Here is a 19,366-nt window from a genome sequence, read left to right as displayed (position 1 = left end):
ACCTCTCCAAGAGCTCTCTTCTTCAGACCACATCCTATTTTGTAAAAGAACTTTGTTATAACTCTGCAAAATGAAGAAGAAAAACCAAAATAAATGAGGCAACATGAATCCAGAAATTAAGAATAAAGCTCCAAACTTTATTCATTGACTTGAGTACAACAGTGATGCAGATTACAGTGGCACAGGAGTGCATTATGTGCTGTTTGCAGTATGACAGTGGAAACACTAATTGTACAGAACAGCAACCCAGCTCAACTTCTCATTATGCATACAAGCAGACTTACTGTACAGACAAGACATTGATTCACTTTTAGAGACTCAGAAAAAGAGACAGATGAATGGAAAACACAGGGACACCTCCCCAAAACGCTGGTTTGTAACATGTGGAGGGAGGAGAAAAAAAACCAAAATAATAAAAAAAACCCCTATTGCCAAAATCTACTGATTTAAAGGAAAGTATACCTTTAAAAAATTAGTTTCAGTTTCCAAAGCTTAAAAAAAGCCCCCAGCTGTAAGGCCCCCTCACAGGAAGAGTTGTCCACAAGGACCAAGCCTCAGTGCTTGGACAGGGCTGCCCTGGGGGTGACACACCGAGCTCCTCGCTGTGGGCACACACAGAGGCTGCCCTGGCTCCAGGGGTGCAGTGCCAGTGGGTTTGCATCTGGGGGGAAGTGCATTCTGAAGGTGTTCAGTGACAAAGCCCAGGCAAGTGTCCAGTGGGACCTGTCAAAGCACCCTAAGGGAGCTAGAGACTCAGCCTGGTAAGGCACCGCTGGGATTCCCATAGCTGCTGCTGCTGCTGCTGAAATGCTGCACCTCCTAAAGCCCAGGGCCAGGGTCTGCAGCTCCTGGGAGCAACACTTGTACTAACTGTGGTGATCCTGACAGCACAGGTCACTGCTTGCCCTCCATCATCTCTTTTCTACCTCAAAAGAAGGAGCACAGCACACATGGAAGTATTACCTCTTCACAAAGACGAGCATTTTTAGCAACTCATTAGCAGAATCTATTTCCCTGTTAGAAGCCCTTTGGGCAACAAATAATTTATTTTGCATACAGGCAAACAACATTAATGGCCAATTACATTCCCACTTCCTGCACTGATGCTTACATTAAAATTATTAACACTTCTGCCAAATGTGGGCATCACATAGCTCCTGCCAGCAGAGTTCTCTGACTGAAAACTCAGTATATCTTTGCATTGTGATGGATTTTTTTGTCATTGTTTCTTATTTTATTAAGCACAAGAAAGGTGTGTGGAAGAAATCACGAGGCAAAACTCAGCAGCCAGAGCCATGCTGCAGCCCACAGTGACAGGAGTGTTTCTATACTAAGGGAAAAGGTGCATTGTGCTACTGTCACAGTGCTCAGGAGCTCTCTCCAGCTCTTCATTCCGCAGCAATGGGGTAAAAATGTCACATATTGTCAAGACCAGCCCTTGCTAAGCATCTACCCTGAAGGCTGTGCTGGACTCTAGTGGGTGTGTTGACAGGGCCACAAAGTTTGACAGGGCAGACTGTGACCTGGGGAGAACTGAATGGGAAAAGGGAGCAGTGGAGACAAACCCTAAGCATCCCTCTGGCATGGAAAGATGAGTGGCATTTTGGACAGATTAGTTTAATTCTTGTTTCCTGCAAGTGTTTTATTGCATTGTCATGAGCACTGACTGGTGTTCCTCACTGCTGTAGGTAACATTCAGGATGTGGACATCCTCCTCCACAAACACATTCCAGAGGAAAACAATGAATCATGGAGTGAGAGAAAGGGTGGTTTTCATTTGTCTGTCCTAAGAGGCTATGGTCCAAATATGCCAACATCTCCTCCTAAGTCAGGAGGAGCCAAGATAAATTATTCCCAGAAGAGTTTTTAGAGGATGTTCATATTTTTATCATTCTGGGGCCTAATGCTCCTGTTGCTTGTTCTAACAGCTTCATACCATTAATTTCAGTGTGGGTGCTCACATGCAATGAACTCCAAACTTGACTTCCCCACAGTTTCAAACAGGTACTACAGGCTCATGCCAGTGTTTTCCTCTGATCCTGCCAAGCATCACCCTGGCAAGCCCTGGAGAAATCAAGCTTATGCCAACCCTCCTCCTTCCTAAACCTTAACTCTTCTCTGTCCATTGATATTACCCTGCCAGGAGACACAGGGATTGTGGAAAGGGATTCACTTCAAATCGTGTCTAACTTCAGTGTACTAACTTTTGTTACAAAAGAGGCTGCTGATGAACTCCCTTGGGCAGCAGGATATCTGAGCTACATGGCTGAGAAAGGATTTCCCATCTGCAACAGGACAAGGGCAGCAAGCACTTCAGAGCCTGGCCCACAGATTTAGGACTATAGGACTTTGTAAGGAGAGATGACTCCTGTCCTGACAGAAGCAAAAACACTACTGGAGCCACAGAGATGTCTTATCCCACATAAAACTACAAAGTTCTCCCAGCCTAACCCTTCACAGCACACTGCAGTACAGCCACAGCACAGCACAGCCCACATTTACTGACTCCAGATGGGGAGGGTGTGTGCCACACGTGCACCTGTGCTCAAGGCTCTGCACCTGTACATAATCCCTGTGTGCTGAATCCCACGTGTACACGTGGGGTTATTCTGCAATGCTTTGACTGGGCCTGGCTCTTACATCACTCCTAAAGCAGAAAAGGACAAAAAAGAAGACAAAAGCAATCAGTTTTTAGTCCTCTTGGTAATGACATTCTGTTGACAGCATTGATGGGATGGGACTTTATCAGAAGCTTTGCAGGAGATAGAAGAACACAAGCAGGTACTTAAGGCATATTCATAGAATCACAGAATGATTTGGGTTGGAAGGGACCTTTACAGATCCAACTCCTGACATGTCCCAAGGGAATATCAAAGAGGGGAATTACTAAGAACTGCTACTCAATGGATACCAGGAGAATGATTAATTGCTTACAAAGGAAATTCTCCCTGGGGCTACATTTTGTTTTCCTTAGGTGGGAAGAGCAGATGAAGGAACAGAAAATATTGCAGTGCCCATCACTAGGAGCCCACTGCAGGAATCCTCCCTCCCCCACAGCTGGCTGCAGCGTGGGTTTTGTGGACAGACGATCTCTTGGGTGTGTCTACATGTAGGTGTTTGAGAATTAACTGCAGGCATGAAACTGAAGCTCAGAAAACCCTTCGTGTTCTCAGTCAGGAGTAAAGCAGCAGTAAGTCTAGTGCAGAGGGCTGTGAACTGACTGACTGCTCCACACCAGTGAGATGGGAACCAGCACTGGTCCAAAAATCCAGTCAGAGATGAGTTGTTTCTGCAACATCTAAGCTGGCTTCTCTTCATTCCTTCCCAAGCTTAAGCTGCAGTTTTAAATTCTCAGTTGATGAGGCAGATCCAAATTACCATGCCATTCTTCACAGGCTAAGAGGCTGAGTTCTTTTTTATTTTTCCTCTTTTTTTTTTTTTTTTTTTTTTTTTTTTTTTTTTTTTTGCATAGGAGGGAGAGGTAAGAAAACAACCTGGCTTAGTCATTTCTGAAATGACTGGGTAGTGTGTTCATATGTGCTGTGAGAAGTTCAGTAGTAACCTAGAGATGGGGACAGAAAAATGCAGACTGGCAGCTCACATCCTTGAGAGACAACTCTTCAGGTCCAAAAGGGGTATGGTCAAGGCAACTTGAACTAAAAGACCTGTAATGCCTAATAGTTTGAGTGTTTGTAGGATGTGGGAGGACAAAATGTGGAGAATTTCAATAATTTAAATGCATTAAAACTCAAATGTTCATCTCAAAGTTAAGCCACACCTTGCAGGTGACCAAACACTGAATTTCTGCTGTTCTTTCACTGCATGGATTTGGTTTCAGCAGTCAAAAATGTACTTCAACCTGCCCAAGTCCCTGATATTCCCATTTACTTCTCAGAGCTCCTCTAAAAACCTTTCAGATGCGTGTTCTGAAAAAGGAGGTGAAACACGTTACCCTGACCCCTGCTGCAACCTCAGTGCCACCCAGAGAGCTCATTCACAAGTGTGTGTGTCACAGTGTCCCCAGGGCCCTCTGCTCAGTGGGGATGATGCAGATCCTTGGTGGCACCTTCTCCAGCCTGTCCCACAGAGCTGCAGACATTCCCTAAGCTCTCGGGACATGCAGCAGGTGCTAAGCCCTGGTCTCTGTCTCTCCCCTACTGAATCTTCATCTCAGATTTTATCAAAGGAACCACAGTGATCTGTCACAACAGGACTTCCTAAACCAGCAAAGAAGAGGCAGGGTTTGGGCTGTCCTGCACAGTTGATGGTGAAATGTCATTTGGTGATACAGAGAACTCAACACAGTGATACTGAATCTCAGAACTACTCGGGACTGCTTCCTCTTCCTGACTTCCAGATTTTAACACCAATGTCTCATATAACAGAAAATACAAAGGTTCTGATGTCTCCAGTGCCTGAAATTTCTGCATTAAAAAGGAAACCTTGATATTCTTTGACAGACACAGAACCTAAATGACCCTCTCCTATCAGGAGAGAGGTTCATTAGTGCAGTTATGCATTGGCAGTTAAGCACCAAGGAAGAGAAAAAGCTGACCTGGCAGCCACAATGCATCCATTCAATTACTTTGGTGCTCATGTCCTCCTCTGTATAGGACTTGCCCAGAAGCAGTTAAGGTATATACAGGCAGTTTTTCAAGCTGCAGCATATTGGAAGAAGACTGAAAGCAATAAAGAGTTCAATGCAGCTCAGAAACTGTCTTGCATGATTACTCTGTCTTCAAAAACCAAGTCAGGCACAAAGGGAAATAAAAATAACCAAGGCTGGAGCTTTGATGCTTCAAGAAAAGAAAAAAAAAAGAAGTCTGTGCTCTCTTTTCCAAGCACAAGTGAAAACCTACATTAACTAAAATGAGTGCTTGGCCCCATGCACTGTGCCATATTGACAACAGCTACTGCAGTTTAATCAAAAAGCCTCTATTGGCAGAGCTTGGCACCTTGAAGGTACCTTTTAATTCATAAACATTCCTCCCTAAGAGGGATGAATTTGCATGTTAGCTTGCAGAGAACCATCCTCCCTGCTGTTGTAAAATCCTACAACTCCACTGCAGCCTGATGAGCTGTACTAGGAATTACTAGCAGGGAGTTCGTCCTGAAATCTCTGGGTGCAAACCAGGGCACACTTAAAATAGCATTTTCTCACTCTGTCACTCCCACCCCCATCCACCCACCTCCTGGAGTAAATGACAAGAAAACTGACTCTTCTCCATCATTCCCCTTACTTAAGTGATCTTAAATTATTCAAAGGACTGGTTAAGCTCCAACCTTATTAATTCAAGCAGAAAGTGTGGAAGAGGCAAGACTGACAACACACACACACAGCAATTCACTTCTTATATCCTAGCAAATATTTACAAGGAGTCCATTTTCCAGAAATCCAAGTGATGTGTCCTGCAGGTGAGCAGAGTGCCCACCACCACAGGCTGTGTTACACAAAGACACCGTGTCAAAAGAGTGCCAAGTAAGAAACAGTTGGGTGAAAGACTTAATGTGGCCATGTGGATAAGTGACAAGGGGCTTCTCCTTCACTACAGACCTACCTATGTCCCTCTCCATATTTACACACATATGTACACACATACACACACACAGAGATAGATGGAGAGATATAAATACATGTGCGCACACGGGCAAACACGCATACATATATATATATATATTTATATATGTATATATTCTCTTCCAGTTCTTGGAGTGGTTACAACTACTTTAGTCTGCAAGGCATCCTAAGGGCACTTCCTGGCTCTAGCAATAAAGTCCATCGTATTGTGGAGAGAAGTAAAGGGAATATCATTGAGGGAGAAGAACAGAACAGTTTTCTATCTTGTATAATACCAGGTAACAGGTTGACACCTCTGAAAACTATCACTGCTGTTTCTGAGCCCAGATATTTTCTCCCTGCATTCCAGGAGGGCAAATGTTCATCTTGTTCAACTGCAGAGGTGCCACTATGCTGATTTTCCCTTTGTGGTGGGTAAGTAGTTGCTTCCAAAGAGTTTGGACTGTGTGATACAACATTCTATGCATCATTTGTGGTTGGTTTGTTTAAAAGGGAGATTAAAAGAGTTTTGCTTTTTTCTTCATGTCGTTGCGTCTCCAGAGAGGTAACTTGTCAAACTCCTGTATCGTCATGCCAAATATTTCTTGAAAAACTTCAGGTGCTAAGTGACGCTTTGAAAAATAAAAAAAGGAGGGAACAAAAAAAGGAGAAAAGGCAATGGTAAGTCAAAGCCAGAGACACAACAGGAGGTTGGAGTGCCTATGGGATTTCATGTCACTGTGTAAGAGCCATTGCTGGAAAAAATAATGCTTTGGCAATACACATAACCAAGTCCTCATGGACTTGGGTGCCCAAGGAACCAATCAGGGAACTATTTCACTTGCTGAATAAGCAAGAGACAGAGAAATGATTGGTCTGAAGCCATCCAACAAGCAGTGAGAGACCAGAGAACAGGACCAGCTCCTGCACACTCGTCCAAGGCTTTAGCAAATCACCTCTGCTCATGGAAACCCAAACTGGCACTGGGTTTTTAGGAGTGCTCTGAGAGGGGCTGGAGCTTGACATGCTCCAAGTTCTGAGAAGGAAAATGTCTGGCCAGGCTAGCTAACTGTTCAGCACACTTCTCTACTGCTAATGAAACACCTTTTGGTGCTGTGCTGTGCACAAGTTATTTCTTGTTCAGCCACTTTACAGTGCACTGGATGGGGAAGGTGTCTCCCTTTAGCACTAATCTAACATAGCTCTGGATTCTGACTAGTGACCCACATCTAACAATAAAAATGGGCATAAACCCAAACTGTTACCCAAATTACCCACATTTTTGTGGCTCCTTCCATTCATCTCCACAGAAGATTAACTGACTATAAACGACTTAAGCATCCCCAGCATTCCACTGGGCTGCTTAAGACTTCCTAATCCACAAAGTTGTAAACTATATTTGTTTGTTGGCAGAGATTTAGAGCCTTGCATTTCTGGATATTAGCCAGTCTTCTAGCAAAGTCACAGGACTCATGATGAGTTAAAGAAAATCAGACTTTTGATCCTCAAGGATGGCTGACAATGAGTCTCAGCTAAGAGATGATCCAAGATTGAACAAAGTATTGCTCCATTCCAATACGGATCTAATGAAACTTGTGCAATTTTGGGCTTTTAGCAAACCCACAAATATATAATGAAGGCCTGAAAACGTAAGGGGATTGTGAGAAGCTCAGTCTATGAGCAGGGAGACAGAGATGTGAGAGATTGAGGAGATGCAGCTGCTTCCTCCCAATGCCTGATTCCTCTTTCCCTGGTTAGTGCTGAGAAATCTTCCCACATTTCTCAGGACCCACATTTCAATTTTTCAGTTTTCACAAACAAAAAACAACTTTAGCAGGAAAGAGCATTTAGGAACTTGCTTCTCTTACCTCCAGCCTGGTTCTGTCTACATCTTTTAGTATTTTATTTCGCCCTCTGTTGGTCACCATGAGTATTTCATATGGAAAAATCTGTTAACAACGTATAAAAAGGGGGAAAAGAGATATTTATATTTATAGTCTAAAGCAGACAGAAAAAAATGTGTCTCATTTTCATAAACACGCATTTTTTTTCCCAAAGAAAGTATCAGTTGCTTTTTTGGTTTTGTTTTCCTTATCCTTTTTTTCCCCTAAAGTTGTATACAAAGCAAGCTGATCTGGACAGAGCTAGAACTTGTTTAGCATTGAACCACCTCATATTGTAAAGCCACAATTTTTATGGTGTATATAACACATCAGCTGTCTTTGGTCAGGCAGAGTCCTTTCTAGGCAATGCATTTCCTCATCCATCAATGTTTAAATTTATTAAGATAATTGGATTTGTCACTCATTGGTCTAACTGATGGTTGCCTGAGTGTGGACAGCCCTAAGGACAGACAGTGAGTGGCTTTAAAAACATAAAAGTGCGTTTAAAAAGCAGCATCTCTGAATAAGCAATATATTAATTAGTGGGGGCCACTGCATTCAGTAGAATTCATCACATGAATTTCCTTGCCTTTTTGGATAGTTAAAGAATTCAAACAACTAATAGAAACAGTGCTGCTTGGAAAGGATTAACAAAAATATTACAATCAGTTTCTGGAATCATCCCTGGCAAATAAAACTCTGTTCTAATTTTTTTCTCCTTCGGAGAGACACGTCCATGCCTGGAATGACTTTGGAGGGCTCATGTTCTGTCTGCCAGAGTGTCTCTAGAGCCCTTCCCATTGCCTCACTCTGTGGAGCAGGAAAGCAGCATTCCCAGACCCTTCACCCAACCCCTACTCAAGTCAATGAAGTTTATTTGGAAACTTCAGTGGCAATGGCTCACCCTTTACTGTCATTTATGGCTCTTAGTTGGCCAATGAGAACATTAGTGAGACCACCAAAGCTCTCCTGGAGAGAGCTGAGCTATTATCAAATGATATTAATTATATTATTTCAACACCAGAAGAAGTTTGACTGAATCAACTTTTGCAGAGTACTCAGCAATTATTTAATTTCATTGTTAATTATCCCAACTTTTCAAAAACATAATAAATAACATTCAGGCATCAATGAACACACACTGATTTTATTGTAAGTAGTAATAATTTAAATAATGTGTGCTTACATACCAATTGTAAGATATGATTCTTATGAGATTCCAACATTGTCACGACTGTACAGTTAAGCCTATACTTGGAATTACATTTTTTATGTTTGATACTGGAAATGGCTACCATAAACAGCAGTATAGGAAACTAAAATATAACTTTTCATATTTAAACAAGCAGAGTTTAAGTGAAGATCTACGGTCATAAGTACATTTTATATTTAAATATTCACAACAAGGCATGTCTCAATCTCAGCTGGCAAGATGCACAAATTCTGTCCTTTTTGAAGAACCATTTGGTAATATCTGGTCATTCCTAGGATTACTAATTTCTACTTTTCATATGTTTCATGCTGGGTCTGAATTGTCTTTTTTATTTTATCAGGTGTAAGTTAAGTGTTGGACAATTGACATGAATAAAAACAGTGCCAATCTCACACATCCTGAGAGTCTGGCATCACCTTTATAAAGAGCAATAGAAAGTGATCTATTATCTCAGGAAATTTACCATAAATTTTATAATTAAAATAACCATTAATAAATAATAATTAAATTTTGTCATTAATAATACTGACAGAATTTGTCACCCAAAATAGCATCCCAAAGCACTGAGTACATCAACAGCAGTGGTGACTGTAAGAGTTTCTATTGCACTTAAAGAGAAATTATTTGGAATAAAAAGTAGTATCTCAGGAGCCCCCTTGGTCTTATTTATATAATATATAAAACCACTTGTAACTGCACAGTGCACTGGGGTCTCAGCTTATAAAGCCAGGTTATTGCCTTGTACAGTTTGCCTGGAGGTGACTCGGAAGCACAAGAATTAATCTGGTTTGCAAAGTGAGCTCCTCACTTAACTGCAGAAATTCTGATCCTTGGAACTTTGGCAAAATCATGATTTCATGGAAGGTTCACTGGCAATAAAGTCATAAGATTTAAAACACAGCCCTGGTTGAATTCCCTCTGTATATTATATTCCTTTTTGACTCAGGCATCTCTAGACAAAGCTGTAAAAGCATTTTAATTTGTATCTTAAATTCTAATTAGCAGATATTGTCTCTTTTTCCAACAAATCTCCTGAAGAGTTTCTGGAACAGGGAATTCAACACTCTGGACAGGTCTCAGGTTAACAGTGCTGGGAGCTAAGGAACAGATCCAGACAGACATGGAGGTATCTTACTTCCAGTCACAGATTTTCCCTCATCTTTGGGATTAAGACAGCCTCAGCAGTGTTTTGTGAGCCACACTATTCTGCAGCACTTTTTGGACTGCACAGATCTGAGACCTTCCCACTGAGTCTGGCCTGGTGCTTTGGCTGGTGAAAGCCTGACAGAGAACCAGCAATGGAGCTCCTTCCACACCTGCAACTTTGTCCCTAGAAAAGCTTCCTAGCCCAGGAATCCCACCTGGGCTGCCCTCAGCCTGCCTGAGCACCAACTCCTGCAGAACAAACCCAGAACAAAAGGAGAGGTTTGGCACATAAGGAGCAGGGACTGAGGTAAAGGAAAACAAGGGAACTGAGACATTTCCCATATTTAATCTGCATTTCACAGTAAAACCTTCAATGTCTTGAAGGAAAGTGAATAACATCTGCACTTGCCTTTGGCTCCAACATGTTAGGCATAGATACTCCTCTGTCCATTCTCATTCCAGGGACATGACCATCCGGGAGGGACTGCATCGGATACAGGCACACATCAGACACAAAGGTTACACACACAGAGGGTAAAGGCACTCAAGTACTGGTGAAGACAAAGGTGAATTTGCCCTGAGACTTCCTTCAAGTCTTAATTCTTGTCTTATTATTTCAGTCATTGCCATGCCTACAGTGCTCCTGTGAGGCAGGCAGAGGGACCCTTCAGTCCCTTCAGCCAGCACAGCTCCTGTCCCTGCTCAGAGTGGTGACAGCCCACACTGAGCTGCCCAGCACCTTCCAGGGCACCTGGGCACCCCAAAAGAGAGGCTGGCCCTCTCCCACCCCAGTGACTAGGTGAGGTTCTTCTCTAGTTCTTCCCTAGCACTAATTCAGATCCCACCCAACAGAACAGAAAGCACTCTTATACCTCTGGGCTTTCTTTCTTGTAATTTACTGTTTTATCAGCTGAGGGATTTAATTTTATTTTTTTTTGCCTATACAATGGGAAATTCTTACTGTGAGCACAACAGGGATAGGGTAAAAAGGTGCTGTTTGGACACAGGTACTAAATTTGAGGAAATAACATTTGGAGCACAATACATGGATAGCTCTGCTCCCCTCCCATAATCTTATTCTCTTTCCAATCATCATGATTTTGATATGCCACTAACAAAATTATCCAAGTAATTAAACAATTTCTTAAATTGCCATTTCATATTGTGATTGTGCTGAGGAGCCAGGCAGACTCAAACCATTCTGAAAAAAACCCTGCAGGCAGTATTGAAGTAAAAAGGTTTCTGTTTGCAAGCACACTTCTTTCTGGCTCATCTGCAATGGCAGCACTGTAGAAAACTACTGATCAGCCATCTCGTCTGGAGAGCAAATTCCAGGGTAAAAATGAGCAGTTCAAAGCTCCTGGTATGAGCAAATCTCCTCTGGAAGTGACTTTCTTTGTGTCTCTGGGGTCAATACTAGAGAGGCTGGAAATAAATCCACCCTCACGTGTCCAGAGAAGATTATTACAGATAACTCATACAGGAACAGACAGTGGATTTTACAGAGCAAGTCACAGAACGGGTGTGAGCTGTCTCAGCTCTGGGGAGGTAACAAGGAGGAATCCGAGGCTGTGCCTGTTTTTTGTTGATAAGGATCTACATTGGTGATTATGCTTAAACATGCAGGAAAATCAAAGCTATTGTCTTAAGAAACCCTTCCCTGTAGCAGAAATTCAGAGTTGAACAAGTAGCTGCTTTAGGTTCTGCTGTCAGTTGATTGATGAAAACCCGTACTCTACCTGGAAATCTGAAAAGCAAAAGGGAAATCTCATCAGCTTTAGAGTGTGGAAGGACAGGAATCAGTCACAGTCTACCAGAGAATCCTTCTCTGTTTTCTGGTCTACCTGATTTTTCCAAAATCCCATCTGATTCTCTAAGGCCAGCAACATTTCTAATTTTGGACTTAGTTTGTAGAGTCAAACACTCAAAGTATTGAAGTTCTTTTCATTATCTGTCCAAGTTTTTGGAGAATTAATTTATCATTCATAAATAGTATTGTCAATTTTTATTTGGCACTGACTGGTACCACATCCAGCTCAAGGTCATAATGAAGATCATGAGCAGCAATGAGGATTAGAGGGCATTATCTCCCTTTCTTCACTGTGACACATTCCTTCAGACTGCACAGTGGATGGTAATTTTCAGAGAAAGAAAACACAAAACTCACAGAACTCAGTTCATATTCCTGATAATGCACACATTACTTGCTTTCCATTTGATTCAATGCTGAAGTGTGAACAAGGATCAGTTCTACATAACAGATTTAGCAAAATTAACCAAATATTTTTAACAGGTATTTGAAGTGCTTTGAGTTAATTGAGTTTGCCAGAGAAAATTAAAAAGTACTGAGCAAATACAAAGTAATCACATCCACAGCCTTAATTTAAAACAGCAGAAATGATCAAACATCATAACATTTTTACATTTATTACTAATAGACTGTAAAAGGCTCCTCGTCCTTACCTCTAACAGCACCACTCACATCCCCATAACTGTTGTACTGACCAAAATCCGTGGAGACCGGCTGTAACAGGAAAGGAGGGACAGAACATAAACTCACAGTTCATGATTTTACAAGCAGCTTGGTACATGGGGAGAAATAAATTGCTTTAATTCTTTTATTTCCCCCTCAATTTTACAGCATTTCTCGCATTGTTTTCTTGCCTTTTTTACAAAGTAGTTTGTGGGAGGGGAAAATAGGTTTGGTCTGACTTCAGGTGGTTTTGTAAGAAACATTTATCAGAGTGAAAATCCAACACAACTGATATGGAAACAAATACCATGGATAATTAAAGCCACCTTTCACTTCTCAAAATCACCATCTTCTTACCCTGTGAAGTCCATTTTTTCCATACCCAGGGAGAGAAGAGGTTTTGGAGGCTGAAGCATGTGCTGTTGAATGAGGAAGGGAAAATATTTTACTGGAAAAATCCCATGGAAACGAAAACCTAGAACACTTGAGGAATCACAGTTAAAAAAGCCTACAGACAACCAACACTGACTTTCAGAAACTCAGTCCCAAACTCAACACAAACTTCCACACATTCTGTAAGCTGCTTTATTGTGCCATGGTGGCAGGCCATTAATAAGGGACACTGATTTTTCCAGGCTCAAAATCAAGGTGGTCTCCACCGGATTGAAAATAATGCTTGTGGATCATCCATGGCATCAGCTTTGGCATCACCCCTGATTCCAAAAGGGAATTGATGACAGCACTGATTATCCCTGCAAAGAGGGATGGGCATATCTCAAATAAAGGAGTTCTCCAACCTGTGCTAAGTTTAATAAAAAAATCAAAAGCTCTGAGTTGAGCAGGTAGACTCTGGCCTTGTAAAAATTAAAGACAGTGAGTGAGAGCCACGGGAATCCTCTCCAAGGCCACCAAGGCAACACACTTATAAAGCAGGGAACACAAGGAAAATCTCAGTTTGCTCCAGCTGCAGCTGCTCCAGTGGATGACTCCAGAGAGACTCATCTTGTCTCTTCTTGGCTCAAAGTGCAGCTTCTGTGTTACAATGGCTGGTGAAGGAAGAGAGTCAAACAAAACCCCCAAACCCTTCTCTGGAGAGGTGAGAAAGCCACAGCTGTACATCAAAATGTGCAACAAGGCAAAGAATCTAAGCCACCAACCTAAGTCAGCTTTTGTGCTTTTGCTTTGGAACAAAATACACCCAATTAAAATGTCAGCCCAGGTCAAAACACTGGTTGTGTTTGGAATATGCAGCCCCATTGGTCAATAATGCTGAATTTCTTTCCCTGGGAGAAGAGACTAAACAGGGATAGGAACCGCCAGTATTGCTGTAATTTAATAACAGGGATAGGAACCACCAGTGTTGCTGTAATTTAATAACCCAGCCTATTAGCATATGTGTGATGTCATAGTCACTGAACACTTCATCCCCTTCCTCATCTATATTAAAGCAGCTCTCTCCTCAAAATTCCTGAAAATCCTCAACCTCGTATTTTTTCTAATTAAAATCAACCACGACCATCCTCCCCTCACCAAAACCAGGTGATGAATCAGGCCACTCTGTCAGGGCACATCACCACACACACAAATATCAAGCAGCTTTCCCATCTGTCTCTCTTCTGGGACACTGCTTGACATGTGCATTCTGGTGTTTAGCCCCCATTGTTCATGATTTTATTTCCTCCATGAATTACCTGGAGAATCGTAACGACTGGCAGAAAGGGCTGACCTACCGCGACTCTCCTTTTCCATCTCCTCCTTCAATATTAACTGTCCCAGACCAGAGTTGAGCTACAAAGGGCAATCAAAAAAACACATATCAGTAAAATAAAGCTGAGCAAGACAGCGGTAGGCATTGCTTACAGGAAGCAAAGGGGCACTTTTTGGATGGTGCTCAGAAACAGCATGAGGACAAGCTTATAACCACCTTCATGAGCTGCTCCTCCTGCAGCTGCCGGCGCCTCTGCAGCTCCTCATCATCTTCCTCCCTTCCACTCGATCTGCGTCTCATGTCAGCTCCTGCTTCCACAAAACCACAGCACAGAGAGAGCTTTGTGCATCAGTTCAACCGCAGCTCCAAGATTTCAATGCTACTTCAAAGTACTGGTCAGTTGGATTTGCTGAATAAACAAAGCAGTATTTTCTCCCAAAGTCAAAAGACTTTTTCAAAATTCCTTCTTAATAAAACTCACTTGGGTAGTCCGCCCAATGGTTATCAGGCTTGCTATAAACTAAACAGGAACTTAAGCTACACACGAGTTCCAAAACAAGCAATGATCCTAGATACAAAAGCCATGATTCACCAAAATAAAGAAAGGAGCTCACGTTGCTGGTTCTGGAAATGCAGGGCTTAATAACACCAGCAACTGGATCACAGCTGAAAACCTAAAGTCTGATTTCCATTTATACTTTTATCTAGACTCAGAGAAGCAAATCTGAATTACTATTTCAAATGGAAAATTAAACTGCATTAGTCTCCTAAATAACCATTCATATTTGAAATAAAAAAGGTAATTTGTTTTAAAGTAAAATGAGCTAAACAAATTTGATCTGTTAGATAAAGCTAAAATAAATTAAGGCACAGGTGTTCTACATTTTAGATCCTTCATTTTTATTTAATAATTTTTATTTTCTTGAATATTCTTAAGAAATAATCCAGTCTGGATGCCAGGACGATTCCATGAATACATAGGATGTGCTATTGCTGCAAGCATTTAGACAGCAGTTCTGTTTTTTCCTGCACAGGGCTTTATCTGATATAGTTATTTACCAACCCTGTGCTAGACAAACTCAGTGTTTAAAATATGTAAACATTTCAAGTATGTAGATGACAGAGCTTCAAGTATGTTATTCCTGTGACTCAGGGACTCTACATTGTCAGGTTTGTCAGGATGGAATCACAACTAAAGGACATTTTCAGAAAAGTAATGGACATTTTCAAAAAACTGCTGCTGCCTGTGCAGCCCCTTCAGTTGGTCTCTCCCATCCTTTGTCTCCTCTCCCAAATTTCTGTGAAGATCCCATTGCTATGAAAGCCATACATTCTCTCACAGAGACCTGAAACAAGCAACACCTCAGTGCTTCAGACAGGATTTCAGGAATGAACCAGATTAGATCACTCTTATTTTATACTATAGGAGTCAATAAAAACACAACAGAGAAAAAAAATAAAAGAAAAAAATTAAATTGATGATGCACATGGATTAATGAAAAAAAAATTAAGATATGTGTAGTGCTTCAACACAGAAGAAAAATACAATGTCTGTAGAAACTAACTCTGAAAATCAGGAATTATTTAGTCTGTTAATTGTTCCAATTCAGTTGTTGCTTCTTGCCATGAAATTAGTCATGTGGCTGGAAACAATCGTTTTCTGTGGAATTTTTGCTATTAGTTTAGGACTAAAAGATTAAATAGAATAACTAAAAGAAGTGAGGATTGTGTGACATACCACACTTTCAAAGCTACTGCACTAGAGTTCAAAAATTTGCTTATGGGTTAATATCTGTGTGATCAATCCCAAAGTCCTTCAGCAAAGTCTACTCAGTGCAATTCAACAGTTTTAGATTCACACACTCAGTGTCTCACCAGGGGAGCTGCACTTTTTGGTGAGCATTTGGAGTGACACCACCCTTCCTACACGTTTTTCCAGCTGCACTGTTCATGTCCCCTGGTCACCAGTACCTTTTGAGCTGCAGGGATGAATGGTTTGTGTTTGCATACCTATGGCAGCCAGGGAGGGAGGGCCTGGCCAGTGCTCAGTCTCAATCTTTGGTATCTCGTTGGGTGCTGGTGCATGAGCTGCTGGGAACTTGGAGGACTTGATGATATCCTCGGAGGACTTGCTCTGTGCTGCCAAGGCAGCTGCATCTAGATGGCAATCAGGGAGCTTAGCTATGTAATAATCTGGAGCAGTACAAAGGTCAGCCTTATTTTGGCAAAAATTTCACACTTTACAAGAAATTAGTTTTCAAAAGCAAACGTTTTCATGTTTTGCTTTTCCAATTGCAGCTTGAAGCAAAACAATGCATTTCTTTTGCCAAAAGATTGGAATCAAACCTTCCTCTCCTCCCACATCCCCACCCCAAAAGAACCCCAGATCAGCTTTGGATTTTACTGGGGTTTCACAGTGTAAGAATGTAAGAATGATTAGGCAAGAGTGAGAAAATGCAGCCTAACAGTATTTGCCAGTATCTCCTAAGGACAGCTGATTATTTATGAAGATGAACTCAGATTTATGTACTAATTTTTCCCTCTAGGGGAAGAAAAGTAATAGCTTAGAGTAACAGTACAAATTTTAACACTACTGATGCTAATTATTTCTTATTGTATCTGTGAAAAGCTGCAAAACAAAGAAGAAAAGAAACCTGAAACAAATATGTTTAACTAGGGGACTTTTTTCATGCTGCATGCCCTTGCTTAGAGCATGCAGTAGTAGTAAAAGCAGATATGAACTTATAAATACTAAATTCCATTAAGGTCAACTTGGCAGGGCAAGGCACTGGCAAAGCAATGATCCCCACCAATAAAATAGCTTGGTAGTGGCTTGGCTTCCAGTTAAATTCCATTCCAAGCTAAAGCCTTGCAAAAGCATGTGAGGATGTGCATTATGGCTTTCTCTTCTTGACATTAAAAAATAAAAAAATAATCTAATAGGATTCAGTGTACATTAAACTCAACCTTCACTACCTCTGAGCTGGAAAATGTTAGCTGAAATCTCCTTTGCTTATATGAGACTATTGTATCAGAAGCAACAGTTCTGGATTTTCTTTTCTTTTTAAATTTTTTTTAAACAGAAAGATATCTTTTAACAAAGTGATGCACTGTGTTGCTCATCCAACATGTTCCAGGTAGTTAAGCAACATCAGTGCTAGATATCATTGGGAATTCTGAGGAGTTGATTGGGAAACTCTAAGCATAATTGTAGGTGTGGAGGAAGCTGGTCAGAGTTTACAAAAGCATGACTTCAAACAGTACTTACGTATTAGAATTGGTGATGTCAGTGGTTAAACATTCACATGTTAATGGGATGTGAGGAGATACATTAAAACCATAAAAATAAACAGAAACAATGTTAAGTCTTTTTCTTTTTTCAAAATGAGCATATGGTTTGAAACTTAAAAAAGAAAGAGGGGAAAACCTTTATGTGATACCAGAGCAGTGTAACCTGCAGTGCTCACTCCTGACTACAGAATGGACCTGTGGACATTCCTGCTCATCCCAGCTCAATGGCTCTCAGCCAACTGCTCATCTAAGCCCTGCAGTGCTGCTGATTTGCTACCCTGAATACATTTCACTGGATAAAACACCTGCAAAGGGATGAAAATTCAGACTCTATAAATAGTGGAGTCATCCATCTTTCACAGAGGTAAATAAAAGCCATCTCCTATGCATAGCTTTCTGTTCAGAGCAGGAGGGAAGAGTGAACACACTCCTCCACGATGCAGCCCTCCCCTGTGGGACTGCAGGCAGGCAAGGCTGTGGGCTTCTGCCATCCCTGTCATTCCAGACTTGCTATGACAACACCAACACCAAAAAGCTCACAGCACTAACACTGCTGTCCAACTCACCACCCAGACACCTGGAAAAACAAGTCCAGCAAACTGTTTGAGCTGTTTCACAGGGCTAAGAGTCAAATTAGCCCTGTCAGTGATAAGCCACCTATAATATCTTCACTAATTAAAGATTCTTATTTAAAGCCACATAAAAGATACATTTGGAACTCCAGTCTGATTATAATATCTCCATGTTTGCTGTAGTGTATCTGTTTAAAATTAGGATATTTCATGAAGTCCCTGTCAGAGATCAGTCTACTCTTAATCAATTTTAACATGACCAGTACCTGTACTCTTAAAATACAAACTTAAAGAAGAGAAATGCGGGAAGGTATCATAATGCAAACAGCAAAATCTCAGCTAATGGCAATTTTGCCATTTATATTCACATGGCAAGATTAAACCATATTATCCAAATGAAACAACAAGCTTTAAAAACATAATCAACTTTCCAGGACATGCAATTACAGCCACTTCAAGCTTGGACTACTAAATTTTTATGCTTGCAAAGTAAAAACCTAATGCTTTTCACTAACTGCACGCCTTTTAATTCAGTTGACACTCCAATTTTGAAATTAAAGGGAAAGGTCATTTACCGTGCTGTTTGTAGATGGGCGGTTTCCTGTAAATGTTGACACCTTGATCTGTGATATTAAAAAACAGAAAAAATTGAATGAGAAAACTACTTCAGTTGTAGGTAAAGATAACTCCACCACTTAAGCAATAGATAGACCAAATCAAGGATGTAGCACAAGAAAAAGCCAGAAAGCTATTTCTAGTATTATACAAAAATCAGATTATTTAAAGAAAAGAAAACATAAGAACAAGTGAAAAGTCAAAGACATGTGGTATGAAGTCCTTTGGAGCTGATTCTGTAACATGTGGATGCATCAACTCATGAACCATCAATTTTAGAGTGGGATAAAAGAGAAGAAATGTAAGCAGGCAAGACATTTCAATGGTGAAGATACAAGCCATTTGGGGAAAACTGCCCCAAATAACTTTTGTGGAAAATTGTGCTTCAGTCAGAACAGCTCAATTTTCTTTCCAACTGACTGGCTGGATTGAACAGAGGAGAATGCAGTGAGCCTACAATTCACTTCAAAATCCAGAGAACAAAATAGCTGCCTAGGACACTGCTTTGAACAGGCAACAACAGCCACACTTCAGTGAGTCAAAGGGATTCTTTATGCAGTGTTCACTGATATGTTACTAATTCTCAAACCATAAGGATGGATTTTTTTTCTTTTTTTCTGTAATTTTTTGAATACAAGGCCCCCCGTGTTACAGATTACCTATGTAAATCAGAATAAAAATACTTCCCAGAACTCTAGTGCAGTAAATCTACATTATGTCTAAATGATACCATATTTTTCCAAATAATAATCTAAGACAGGAACCATTTTGTTCTAAACTACCTTCCCACCCCAGCCAACATTTCACATATTCAGCACAGCTACAAATACAAAAGCTAATCCAAAATCAGCACTACAGTGCAAAAATGTGCCAAAATCTTATTAGAAGAGCAAATTGAGCTACAGGGA

General features: G+C 41.0%; 1 protein-coding gene across 20 annotated transcripts in view; it reads right to left on the bottom strand.

Annotated features, from left to right (window-relative positions):
- Positions 1-116: 116 nt before the first annotated feature.
- Positions 117-19,366, bottom strand: part of ABLIM1 (actin binding LIM protein 1) — a 191,941-nt gene continuing 172,691 nt past the window's right edge. For 9 of the 20 annotated variants that reach the window (XM_033066460.2, XM_033066461.2, XM_033066457.2 and 6 more), the window contains 10 exons: positions 18,419-18,466; positions 15,991-16,137; positions 14,197-14,288; positions 13,964-14,060; positions 12,630-12,691; positions 12,263-12,323; positions 11,539-11,546; positions 10,209-10,283; positions 7,426-7,506; positions 117-6,189 (listed from right to left, as the gene is read on the bottom strand). In XM_033066460.2, coding sequence (XP_032922351.1) covers positions 6,076-6,189; positions 7,426-7,506; positions 10,209-10,283; positions 11,539-11,546; positions 12,263-12,323; positions 12,630-12,691; positions 13,964-14,060; positions 14,197-14,288; positions 15,991-16,137; positions 18,419-18,466 — 785 coding nt within the window. In that variant the 3' untranslated portion in view covers positions 117-6,075. The remainder of the gene's footprint in view (positions 6,190-7,425; positions 7,507-10,208; positions 10,284-11,538; positions 11,547-12,262; positions 12,324-12,629; positions 12,692-13,963; positions 14,061-14,196; positions 14,289-15,990; positions 16,138-18,418; positions 18,467-19,366) is intronic. The other 11 variants (XM_033066458.2, XM_033066468.2, XM_033066464.2 and 8 more) reach the window with 3 other exon arrangements.

Source organism: Catharus ustulatus, chromosome 8 (genome assembly GCF_009819885.2).
Source record: "Catharus ustulatus isolate bCatUst1 chromosome 8, bCatUst1.pri.v2, whole genome shotgun sequence".
Classification (NCBI taxonomy): Eukaryota; Metazoa; Chordata; class Aves; order Passeriformes; family Turdidae; genus Catharus; species Catharus ustulatus.
The sequence above is the reverse complement of the archived record's forward strand: the minus strand, read 5'-3'. Positions and strand labels throughout refer to the sequence as shown.